Here is a 12,010-nt window from a genome sequence, read left to right as displayed (position 1 = left end):
ATTAAGTTGATTTCCATAATCTATTGCCTATTTCTTTATAGATCAGACATTTGAACCTAATTTGCCTTTAAAATACTCCTTTGTCAATTTCATACGTACTGATGGCAACTTTCTACTCGGGGACATGCGCATCTCTGAACATGCCTCATTTCTCCTGTTGGATGCTGTAGTCACTGAGGGCATGGAGTTGCGTGTGATGTGTTTGTTTTGACCATATCTGTTCTTTAGACTGGGAAAAGAGTGCAGACTTCTCTACAGTGGAGGAGGGATCAGATCTAGGTGCAGACAGGACAATTATTCCACTCACAGCTTGCACCCACTTGACAAAAATGCAACTATGAGGCTTGTACATCCTTTGAAATTGAAGTGAAAGTGTTAGTTGCTCAGTTGTGTCTGACTCTGTGGCTCCAGGACTATAGCCAGGCTCCTCTGTCCATGGAATTCTCCAGGCAAGAATACTGGAGTGGGTAGGCATTCCTTTCTCCAGGGGATTTTCCCGACCCAGGGATAGAACCGAGGTTTCCCAAAATGCAGGCCGATTCTTTACCAGCTGAGCTGCCAGTGAAGCCCCTTGGATACATTTTAGGTGATTGATTACTTACTTTTCTCAAACCAAGGATAACAGGGCCAGAGAGTAGAGCTCAAAATCAGATAATAAGGGAGCAAATTGTTCTCCATTTGATATTTTTAATACTTACTTAAAATAAGTATTTTTAATATTTATAAGTTAGGCTGACAACCAAAGATAGGGTTTTATCTCCCTGTTCTCTAAAACTCAAGGTAGTCTTTGAGCTTTTAGGAATTTCATAGTCTCTATTTAAACATATACTGTCATTCTCACGGACGAAAGTTGAGAGAGCAGTTATTCTTTTGAATCGTTTTTCCAAGTCTTTTTTTTTTATTTGTTTTTGTTTGCTTTCCCATTCTTTTAAAATTATGCCACTGTTTAAACAGAATAAAAAATCTACTAATATCATGAAAACAGAGATGTCAGAAGTGCCTGATAAACATCCAAATGACACATTAGAGACTGGAATATTCACCTCTACAATAGGCTATGATGGGTATAAACATCTCCCAGCATTCAATGGGAAACAAATATTTTCATTTTTATTTCTGTGTTAATTATAGCACCACTATCCCACATGTGGGGAGTGTGAAGAACAATGAACCACAGGAAAAGATATTCAGCACAAGCTGCCTATCAAATACATTATCAAGGCTAGGTCGATTCTATATCCAACTTTAAGGGGTGATTATAGTGCAGGACCATCACCGCTTCAGCATAAAGTTGTTATTCACCACACCAAGCTAAAACTATATTCTTATCCTTCTTCATTGGCTTAATCAGCCATTTTAACAGCTGGGCTTTTTAACAGTTAGGCTGTAGTATCTAAAACTTACACTTTTGTTATTACCATTTACAAGAGCACCCTTGGAAAGCACTAGGATTCGTAACATTTCCTCTGTCTGAAAAATTAGAAGTCATCGTTTTATTGTCCATCTGTTTGAAAGATGTGATAGTTTTAATAGTTACTATGCTTCTTGACATATTTGGAACATCCATTCATGTACCTTCTCTAACATTCTCAAGTTTGTGATGTACTATATATATATGTAGGGTAGAAGAAATGACCAAAAGAATCAATGTGTAAATGGGACAAAACAAAATTATATGAATAACAAGTACTAGAGAAGGAATAATAAATATACGGAGAATTTCCCCTAGATAACATTTAAATATCAATAAAACATATAGTTTATAAATAATCAAAATAAAAGAAATACCTTTCAATATTTGTTTTTATTTCAATGTAATTCTCAGTGAAAAGGGGGGGAAAAGCCATCAAGGTTTTGACATTTAAATAGTAAAGTATGCTTTTACTTTGGCAGTTTTATGGAGAATAACTAGCTGCCATAAAGGACAGGACGTCTGTGGGATGTTTAGAGTGTGATTTTCCAAGAGTAGCTGGGAGTAATGAAAACATTTCACCTCAGCCCACAGACAAGGCAGGGCCCAGGCCACAGCTCAAAGCTTATTTGTTTGCTAAGAGCAGCTTTTTCTTAAGCCGAAGTCTAGATTTATCATTAAAATGATTTCTGCATTTGACCCCTGATTACTAAAGAGTTTGTGAACTTGCTATCTGCTTTGATTTTGTCTTTCCTGAATTGTTAGAAAAATGCAAAGTTTCATTATGCTTGATTGCTAAGTGAGAGGGTAAGTGTGGAGGCAGTTTTCAAGGAACGCTCCTGTTCAACTCACAAGCAGCACTTAGTCGTGATTATATGTGCACTCAGACAAGAGTGCAAGCTTCTACCTTGATTGTCACTCACTGAGAAATCATGAAGATGTCAAGGAGCTTCTTTCAGCATGATGAATGCTTCCCATATTTGCAACTTAACACTTCCGATCTCAATGATAGGGTGGTACGGGGAGAGGGGCCCTCTTTCTTCCACTCACCTAAAATCGCCCCCAACATAAGGGACTTGACAGCGTTGAATTCTGTCCCTGAAGACAGGATGGCTTGTCTCCTTGCATTCTGGTTAACCTATTAAATGTTCCACAAGATGCAAACACCAAAATGGCAAGCAATTCGATAAAAGAATGGAAATCAAAGGAAAACCAAGAAAAATGATAAAAATAATCCATGTGTTCAAGCTATCACAAAGGTTAAAAGAGAAAAGTATTTTATAAACAACTTCTATAGCACCTCAAATTCCACTCCACCCCATCATTTCCCCTACATCTGTCTTCATGATTTAAGTATCATAATTGGTACAGTGCACCAAAGAGATGCAAGAGCTACTTTGAACCTCAAAGTTTTTACTTATTTAGAGGAAATTTATAACATGAACAGAAAAAATGTATTATTCATACAGATTCAATATAAAAGATTACTTTTCAAAACCCAGTGACAATGCATAATTTAAAGACTCTGCTGTTTTTCAAAATGTAGTTCCACTTTAAGCAATATCTTGCTTTTTCTGTGTGTTTAAATTTCCGTAGCATTTGTTCTTTTGTAATCCAGTGGGAATAGGTTCCCATTGGAATATCTCCAATAGTCCCTATGAAAAACTAGACAATATTTCCCAATCAAATAAAGTGAAACCAGTGTGGAGAGCATGGTATTTTAAAAGGTCAAATATCAATAGAAACTTTTGACAGTCTCTTGATAAACTAACATTACTAAATGAAATAAAACACCTTGACTACATTTCCTATCCTAGACTTATGGAAGGACAGTGCTGAATGTGTATTTCTCTTATTAGGATTTATTATTGAATTTTGGCTTTAAGTCATATGTTCTGAGCATCATGATTTTGATTACTGTTGCTGTAGTTGAATTTATGACCTTACCTCTACAAACATCACTGCTGCTTCTCTGTTAATCCTCACATGGTGAAGCTGCCCATCAGCCAGGTTTTTAAAACCAAAGTTAAAAACATCAGGTTCTCGGTGTCTGTCTAGCTTATACCTGATCTGCAAACTTCCTAAAGAAGAGAAAAATGACATTTTAACTAAAATATAATTTTATAAAAACTGGTAATGCAGGTCCTAACACACATTTTAAAAAATTAATACAATTTGAATCTATGGAGCCTTTACTTGAGTCCATACAGTCACTTTTCCCAGACTAGCAATTACTTATTTATGTGCTGTTCTGGGGCCAAAATCAGAATCCAATTACACAGTCTTAAAAGTCAAGACCAAACAGTCTTTTTCCAAGTTCTTCCATTTTCCTGAACCAGAGGAAAACGTCCAAGTTAAGCATATGAAAACACCAAGTGAGGCTTGAAGTTAATTATTCATGCAGTATTCGTATTATTAAATGGTAAAACCTCAAGCAATTTTGTATTAACTTTCAGTTTCTACAAGCATAACTTCTTTTAATGTGACTTACTTTAATGCATTTTAATGTATCACTGACATTTACATTATTTTTTTGCACAACCAGAAATATTTTCTAATGTTTCTACCAAGAAACAAAATCAAGAAATAGCAAAAAGAGAAAAATGAGTGATTTGCTACAATATTCAAATTGCCCAATCCACACACTGCTCTTCTTCACAGATGCACTCTCCACCCGTCACTATGGTATCACCTGTAATAGATTCTATTAGTCAGTGATTGTAGAAATCTTTTCCAGAAGTTTCTCCCTTTATTCTCCATGAGAAAGGGTTAAAGCTTAGTTTTGTTCTCTAATGGGAGTGTGTTAGTTCTGTACTTTTCCTGGTGACCATGGGTTAGAGAACAGTCATTCCACTTTTCTTTACACATGGATAGGGCATGGGGACTTCCCAGGTGGTACAAGTGGTAAAGACCCCACCTGCCAAAGCAGGAGAAATGAAAGACTCTTGTTCAATCCCTGGGTTGGGAAAATCCTCTGGAGGAGGGCATGGCAACCCACTCCAGTATTCTTGCCTGGAGAATCCCAGGGACAGAGAAGCCTGGAGGGCTGAAATCCACAGGGTCACAGAGTCATACATGACTGAAGTAACTTAGCATGCATGCAGGCAACAGGGCATGACTGACTTCCCAACCACTGATGGGTAAAGAACAATCACATTTATCTGACGCTCAAGGAAATTGGGTTTGATATGATTTAACGCACTTCATGATTTCATTTCCAAGGAGGAGGAAATATTTTCCATATATAAAATGAGATACCGTCTTTCAGAATGAACAGTGTTGTTGTTGTTCAGTTGCTCAATCGTGTCTGACTCTGTCACACCACAGACTGCAGCACGCCAGGCTTCCCTATCCATCACCATCTCTCAGAGTTTGCTCAAACTCAGGTCCAGTGAATAGGTGATGCCATCCAACCATCTCATACTCTGTCATCCCCTTCACTGCCTGCTTTCAATTTTTCCCAGCATCAATGTCTTTTCCAATGAGTCAGCTCTTTGCATCAGGTGGCCAAAGTATTAGAGCTTCAGTTTCAGCATCAGTCCTGCCAATGAATATTCAAGTTGATTTCCTTTAGGACTGATTGGTTTGATCCCTTTGCTGTCCAAGGGACCCTCAAGAGATTTCTCCAGCACCACAGAATGAAAACATCAGTTCTTTGGCTGTCAGCCTTCTTTATTATACAATTCTAACATACGTTGTTGTTGTTCAGTCACTCAGTCACTCTTTGCAACTCCCATGGACAGCAGCACACCAGGCTTCCCTGTCCTTCACTACATCTGGAGTTTGCTTAAACTCATGTCCATTGAGTTGGTGATGTCATCTAATCATCTCATCCTCTGTCATCCCCTTCTCCTCTTGCCCTCAGTCTTTCCCAGCACCGGGGTCATTTCCAATGAGTCAGCTCTTCACATCAGATGGCATTGGAAAGTCAGCTTCAGAATCAGTCCTTCCAATGAATATTCAGAGTTGATTTCCTTTAGTATTGACTGGTTTGATCTCCTTGCTGCCAAAGGGATTCTCAAGTCTTCTTGAACACCACAGTTCAAAAACATCAATTGTTTGGCACCTAGCCTTCTTCATGGTCCAACTCTCATATCCATACATGACTACTGAAAAACCATAGCTTTGACAATACTGACCTTAGTCAACCAAGTAATGTCTCTGCTTTTTAATATGCTGTCTAGATTTGTCATAGCTTTTCTTTCAAGGAGCAAGCGTCTTTTAATTTCATGGCTGTAGTCACCATCTGCAGTGATTTTGGAGCACAGGAAAATAAAGTCTGTCACTGTTTCCATTGTTTCCCCTTCTATTTGCCATGACATGATGGGACTGGATGCCCTGATCTTTCTTTTTGATTGTTGAGTTTTAAGCCAGCTTTTTCACTCTCTTTTTTAACTTTCATCAAGAAGCTCTTTAGTTCCTCTTCACTTTCTGCCATATAAGGATGGTCACCTGCATATCTGAGGTTATTGATATTTCTTCCAGCAATCTTGATTCCAGCTTGTGCTTCATCCAGCCCAGCATTTCACATGATGTACTTTGCATATAAGTGAAACAAGCAGAGTGACAATATACAGCCTTGATATACTCCTTTGCCCAATTTTGAACCAGTCCATTATTCCAAGTCTGGTTCTAACTGTTGCTTCTTGACTTGCATATAGATTTCTCAGGAGGCAGATAAAGTAGTCTGGCATTCCCATCTCTTTAAGAATTTTCCACAGTTTGTTGTGATCCACACAGATAAAGGCTTTAGTATAGTCAATGAAGCAAAAGTAGATGTTTTTCTGGAACTTTCTTGTTTTTTCTATGATCCAATGGATGTTGGCAATTTGATCTCTGGTTGCTCTGCCTTTTCTAAATCCAGCTTGAACATCTGGAAGTTCATGGTTCAGGTGCTGCTAAAACCACACTTGAAGAATTTTGAGCATTACTTTGCTAGAACATGAAATAAGTGCAATTGTGTGGTAGTCTGAACATTCTTTGGCATTGCCTTTCTTTGGGATTGGAATGAAAACTGACCTTTTCCAGTCCCGTGGCCACTGCTGAGTTTTCCAAATTTGCTGGCATACTGAGTGCAGCATTTTAATGGCATCATCTTTTAGGACTTGAAATAACTCAGCTGGAATTTCCAATTTACCTTGTCTAACTTTGTTCATAGTGATGCTTTCTAAGGCCCACTTGATTTCGCATTCTGGCTCTAGGTGAGTGGGATTTCTGGCTCTAGGTGAGTGATCATATCATGGTTTTCTGGGTCATTAAAGATCTTTTTTGTATAGTTCTTCTGTGTATTCTTGCAACTTTTCTTAATTTCTTCTGCTTCTGATAGGTCCATATCTTTCTGTCATTTATCATGCTCATCTTTGCATGAAATGTTCCCTTAGTATCTATAATTTTCTTGAAGACATCTCTGGTCTTTCCCATTCTATTGTTTTCCTCTATTTCTTTGCATTGTTCACTTAGAAGAGCTTTCTTCTCTCTCTTTGCTATCCTTTGGAACTCTGCATTCAGATGTGTATATCTTTCCTTTTTTCCCTTGCCTTTCACTTCTCTTCTTTTCTCAGCTATTAGTAAGGCTTCCTCAGACAACCATTTTGCCTTTTTGCATTTATTTTTTTTGAAGATGGTTTTGATCACCACCTCTTATACAATGTTATGAACCTTCATCCATAGTTCTTCAGGCACTCTGTCTATCAGATCCAATCTCTTGAATCTATTTTTCACTTCAACTGTATATGCATAAGGGATTTGATTTAGGTCATGCCTTAATGGCTTAATGGTTTTCCCTACGTTTTTCAATTTAAGTCTGAATTTGGCAATAAGGAGTTCATGATCTGAGCCACAGTCAGGTCCTGGTCTTGTTTTTTCTGACTGTATAGAGCTTCTCCATCTTTGGTTGCAAAGAATATAGTCAATTAGATTTTGGTATTGACCGTCTGGTAATGTCCATGCGTAGAGTCATCTCTTGTGTTGCTGCATATCCGTACAGTGAAACTAATTATTTCATTTCAGAAGGCAAGTCTCCCTCACCCCCACTGCTGTGCTATACAGTATGTTGTCATTAGTTATCTATTTTATACATAGTGTCAACCGTGTATATAAGTCAATTTCAACCTCCCAATTTTACCCGCCCCCACCCTTTTCCCCTTGGTAACCATGCAATTGTTCTCTACATCTGTGTCTCTATTTGCAAGTAATATCATCTATATGCTTTTCTAGATTCCACATATATGCATTAATGTACAGTATTTGTTTTTCTCTTTTTGACTTTCTCCACTCTGTATGACACTCTCTAGGTCCATCCACATCTCTATAAATGACTCAATTTTGTTGCTTTTTAATGGTTGAGTAATATTTTTTTGCATATCTGCTCTGCATCTTCTTTATCCATTCCTCTGTTGATGGACCATAATTCAAAAAGATATGTGTATCCCAATGTTCACAGCAGCACTATCTACAATAGCCAGGACATGGACACCACCCAAGTCAGTCTTCTTGTTCTTAAATTAAAGACACTCACCGTTTGGGGCAAGGATAACTGAAAGGTATTCCTCATAGAATGAGCTCACATAGAGCAGTAAGCTGGGTGTCCCTGTGGTCCGGAAGCTCAGTGTGGCCATTTCTCCTGTCAATGTGAGATCCTCGTGAAATAAAGCTGCAAAGGAGCTGGAGTTCTTGCTAAAGGTGTCATTGTAATGTTCTTGAAAATTGTAGATCACCGAGGAGCCAGCTCCAAAATAAGCAGAAATGTCTGAAATGGCAAGCAATTTTTGTTGTATCAGCAATATGTAAGTGCACGTGTCTTATTATGTATATTTCTATATATGCAAAGAATATCTCTAATCCTCAAATATCTCAAAAGGGAAAAACAATGTCATGCTGTGATGGGTGTTTTTTAGTTTAGTATTATTTGTTTTTATTTTGGCTGTGATACACAGCTTGCAATATCTCAGTTCCCTGATCAGAGATTGGACCCGGGGCCATAGCAGTGAAAGCACCAAATCCTAACTACTAGGCCACCAGGGAACTCCTCCTCTGCAGTTTTTTAATTAAAAAAAATTAAGATGAAAAATAATAAAGCTTAAGAGATAATCCCTCCATATTCCCATAACCCAAAATTGAGTAACAGTATTTTATTATTGCCTCAAAAATGCAAAATTAAATGTCCAGTGTAAATGCATAGTTAAAGTTTACTGCTCTCCTCAAGGAGACCTCATTGATGCCCCTCTGTTCTACTAGAAGTAGTCATAGCCTTGTCAAGGATACAAGCTTACCTCCTCCCAAGGGAAATGGAGGCATTTGGGATAGAAACCATTCTATTTCAGCTAATCACAGAGAACTGCCTTATCTTTTCATTACAGAGTCAATGCCAGAGGCAGCTTCATGGACTTCTCGTGCTCCATCCTTTCCCTGTTCCTTGGGCACACTCACCGTTCTCGCAGAACGGCCCGTCATACGCAGAGACGGTGCAGTCACACGTGATCCCTCTGCGCTTTTCTCTACACCTCCCTCCATTGCGACACAGATGGCCGTAGGTGCTGCAGTGTCCTGGACACCCTGGCTCCACTCCTGGGGTCATCGTGGCTCTCTCTTCCAGATCCAGGGCCAGCCCGTTCAATCGCAGAGACCGAATGCACCCCAGGAAGCCTCTCTGTCGGCTTGCGGTCCCACCTACAAGGGAAAGACTGCAAATGCAAATGCGTTCCTCTGTAGTCTTATTCAAGATTTCACCTTCATACTGAACTGAGGCCTTACGTCTGCTCTCTGCTCAGTCATCACGTCCGGCTCTGCGATCCCATGGACTGTAGCCCACCAGGCTCTTCTGTCCATGTCCCTGTGGTTTTCCAGGCAAGAACACTGGCGTGGGTTGCCATGCTCCCCTTCAGGGGATCTTCCTGACCCAAGGATCACACTTGTATCTCCTGAGCCCGGGGAACTGCAGGTAGATTCTTTACTGCTGAGCCACCAAGGAAGCCCCATATAGAGAATGACAAAAAAGTCCTTGCTCAACATTTTATGAACAAATACAATTCTGAAAACATAGTCTGTGATCAAATGTTGCTGCTGCTGCTGCTAAGTCACTTCAGTCGTGTCCGACTCTGTGTGACCCCATAGATGGCAGCCCACCAGGCTCCCCCATCCCTGGGATTCTCCAGGCAGGAACACTGGAGTGGATTGCCATTTCCTTCTCCAATGCATGAAAGTGAAAAGTGAAAGGGAAGTCGCTCAGTCGTGTCCAATCAAATGTTAAGAATCATCAAATGGCACTGAGTTAAAAGCATTAATGAAAATATTTTTTAAGGTGAACTTGGTAATATTTATTCTAAAATATTTAGAAAGACTTACATTTTTACATTTGTTCCTCTCTTAAAGGACAAATGAAGACCACTGATCCTTTTAAAGTTTAAATTTATAAACAATGACATGTATAATAAAGGTTATATAGTTTAAAATCTTTGCAATGTAATATGTATTATAAATATGTTGTACATAGATTTGTACATGTATTTTATATATATTAAAATTGTTGTGCATATGTATTTTTGTATAATAGATGTATTACAAATTTATGTATTCGATTGACCAAAAAGTTCATTTAAGATTTATTGTAACAACTTATAGAAAAAGCCAAATGAACTTTTTGGCCAACCCTATATATTGTGTGTGTTATATAATGCTAATTCTTACTTAGATGAGCTCTGAATAATAAAGCTGTGAAAAGGAACAGAGAAGAGACCAAAGAAAGAGAAGGTAGAAGAGGTAAAACCAAAATTCAGGACCTCAGGCCTTTCACACTCCATCCTGGAAGCTCTGAGATTAGGTGGTATAACATTAACCAAATAATATATATCTCCTTATTTTTATATCATTTATCATGTGAACATAATAAATATGGGAGCACAGGAGTCATCTGAAGTACCTGCTAAAAACAGATTTTGGATTTATTCCCAAAGATCCTGATTCACTGAATTTTCAACTAACACCTCGGGATTTAGAAACATTGCCATAATGGAAACACTAGCTCTAGGTAGGTTCCCATTCAAACTTTGTTCCTAGAAATTCTGTTAATTAATCCTCAGAATTTAAATCAGAAAATAGAACTGTTTAGTTTGATTCACAATTTGATAACTTTCAGGGAAGCCTCCTCAACTCAGTGAGAACTAACTGTGCTTGAAGCTGAGTTTAACAGTGCTATGGGCTACACCACACACACACACACACACACCCACACACACACCCACACACACACACCCACCACACACACACACAAATTCATTCAATAGCATCCGTTCCTGAACATTGTAGTCGGCAACTTCTGGCAAAGCAGACTCTGTGCTAATTTGTGATTTACATCGATTTTTAATTGGACTGTGTCCTTATTTACTTTAAAATACGTGAGATCAGACCAAGTGAGAGCTACTTCGTTAATCTGCTTAGTTTCCAAATTAGAATAGAGTTGTCTAAAAAGCAATGTAGCAAAACTTATTCCTCCCTTTGGGGAAAATAAACAATAATAAAGACTAAGCAAGTAAATTAGAGGGAAGACTTCCACTACCCAGAGTGTTTATCTTTAAAGAAGGGACAGCAGAATAATGAGTCCACTCTGGTTCTAAACATGAAGCTTGCAATGAGAGCAGCAGAGAGGGAGCAGGGCGAAGAGGAACCGGGCGCTGGGCTGGATTAAATACTGCTTTGCAGAGTCACACAAGCCTGCTTCTGTCGGCCTGGCCTCCTATTGTCTGATTCTGGGGGGATATTGGAGGATTTTGTCCCAATTACAAGTCTGATTCTCTAACTTCACTAAAAAGTGAAATGAGAGAAATGGATAAAAAATGCTAACTTTTTAAATAAATAGAGTTAACTGAAACAAACATAAATCGTCTATGATATTGAGTGCAAGCCTGGGAATCAGTCCAACAGGGGTTTGGATTTCCCTTCCAGTTGGGTTTCTGTGATCAAGTCCCTTGATCTCTCTGAACCTCCATGATCTCATCTGTAAATTGGGTATAATAATCTGTGGCCCAGTGGTAAAGAATCCACTTGCCATTGCAGGAAATGCAAGAGATGTGAGTTCAGTTTCTGAGTCAGGAAGATCCCTTGGAGTAGAAAATGGCAACCCACTGCAGTGTTCTTGCCTGGAGAATCCCATGGACAGAGGAGCCTGGTGGGTTACAGTCCATGGGGCTGTAAAGAATTGGACATGACTGAGCCATTGAGTCACATGATCTATGACAGAGATATTCATATTGAATGAGTTCTTGGTACACAGTGTCTGTGTGGCTGAACCACACTGACTCTTTTTTTTATCAGCTCCATCTTAGCCCTGCAACCCCACCCTGCCCCCCTCTTTTTGGATGACTGATCTTTAGCCTACTCACAAGGAAAGCATCCCAGCCAGATATTTCCCTACCAACCTTTACCCTTGCCTTCACCTGATATGAAAACTAGAAGTGTCTTTTGCTGATGCAGGTGATCATGAGACTTCCATAGGAGCAGAAAAATCCTGGGATTGGGCTGTGCGTCCTTCTCACTTGGTAGTCAGATTCTATTTTTAGCTTTGCCCCTTCAGATTCCCCCAGGATCCCTTTCCATGGCACGAGA

At 39.1% G+C, this 12,010-nt stretch overlaps 1 protein-coding gene across 1 annotated transcript in view; it reads right to left on the bottom strand.

The window, feature by feature from the left end:
• Positions 1-12,010, bottom strand: part of LOC120862929 (contactin-associated protein-like 3) — a 232,277-nt gene that overhangs the window by 20,607 nt on the left and 199,660 nt on the right. Inside the window, exons 18-21 of the mRNA XM_040239100.1 lie at positions 8,840-9,079; positions 7,929-8,159; positions 3,359-3,492; positions 2,462-2,549 (exon numbers count right to left, since the gene is read on the bottom strand). Of these exons, the coding sequence (XP_040095034.1) occupies positions 2,462-2,549; positions 3,359-3,492; positions 7,929-8,159; positions 8,840-9,079 (693 nt within the window). The remainder of the gene's footprint in view (positions 1-2,461; positions 2,550-3,358; positions 3,493-7,928; positions 8,160-8,839; positions 9,080-12,010) is intronic.

Source organism: Oryx dammah, unplaced genomic scaffold, assembly GCF_014754425.2.
Source record: "Oryx dammah isolate SB20612 unplaced genomic scaffold, SCBI_Odam_1.1 HiC_scaffold_1, whole genome shotgun sequence".
Lineage (NCBI taxonomy): Eukaryota > Metazoa > Chordata > Mammalia > Artiodactyla > Bovidae > Oryx > Oryx dammah.
This window is presented reverse-complemented; position numbering and strand designations above follow the sequence as displayed.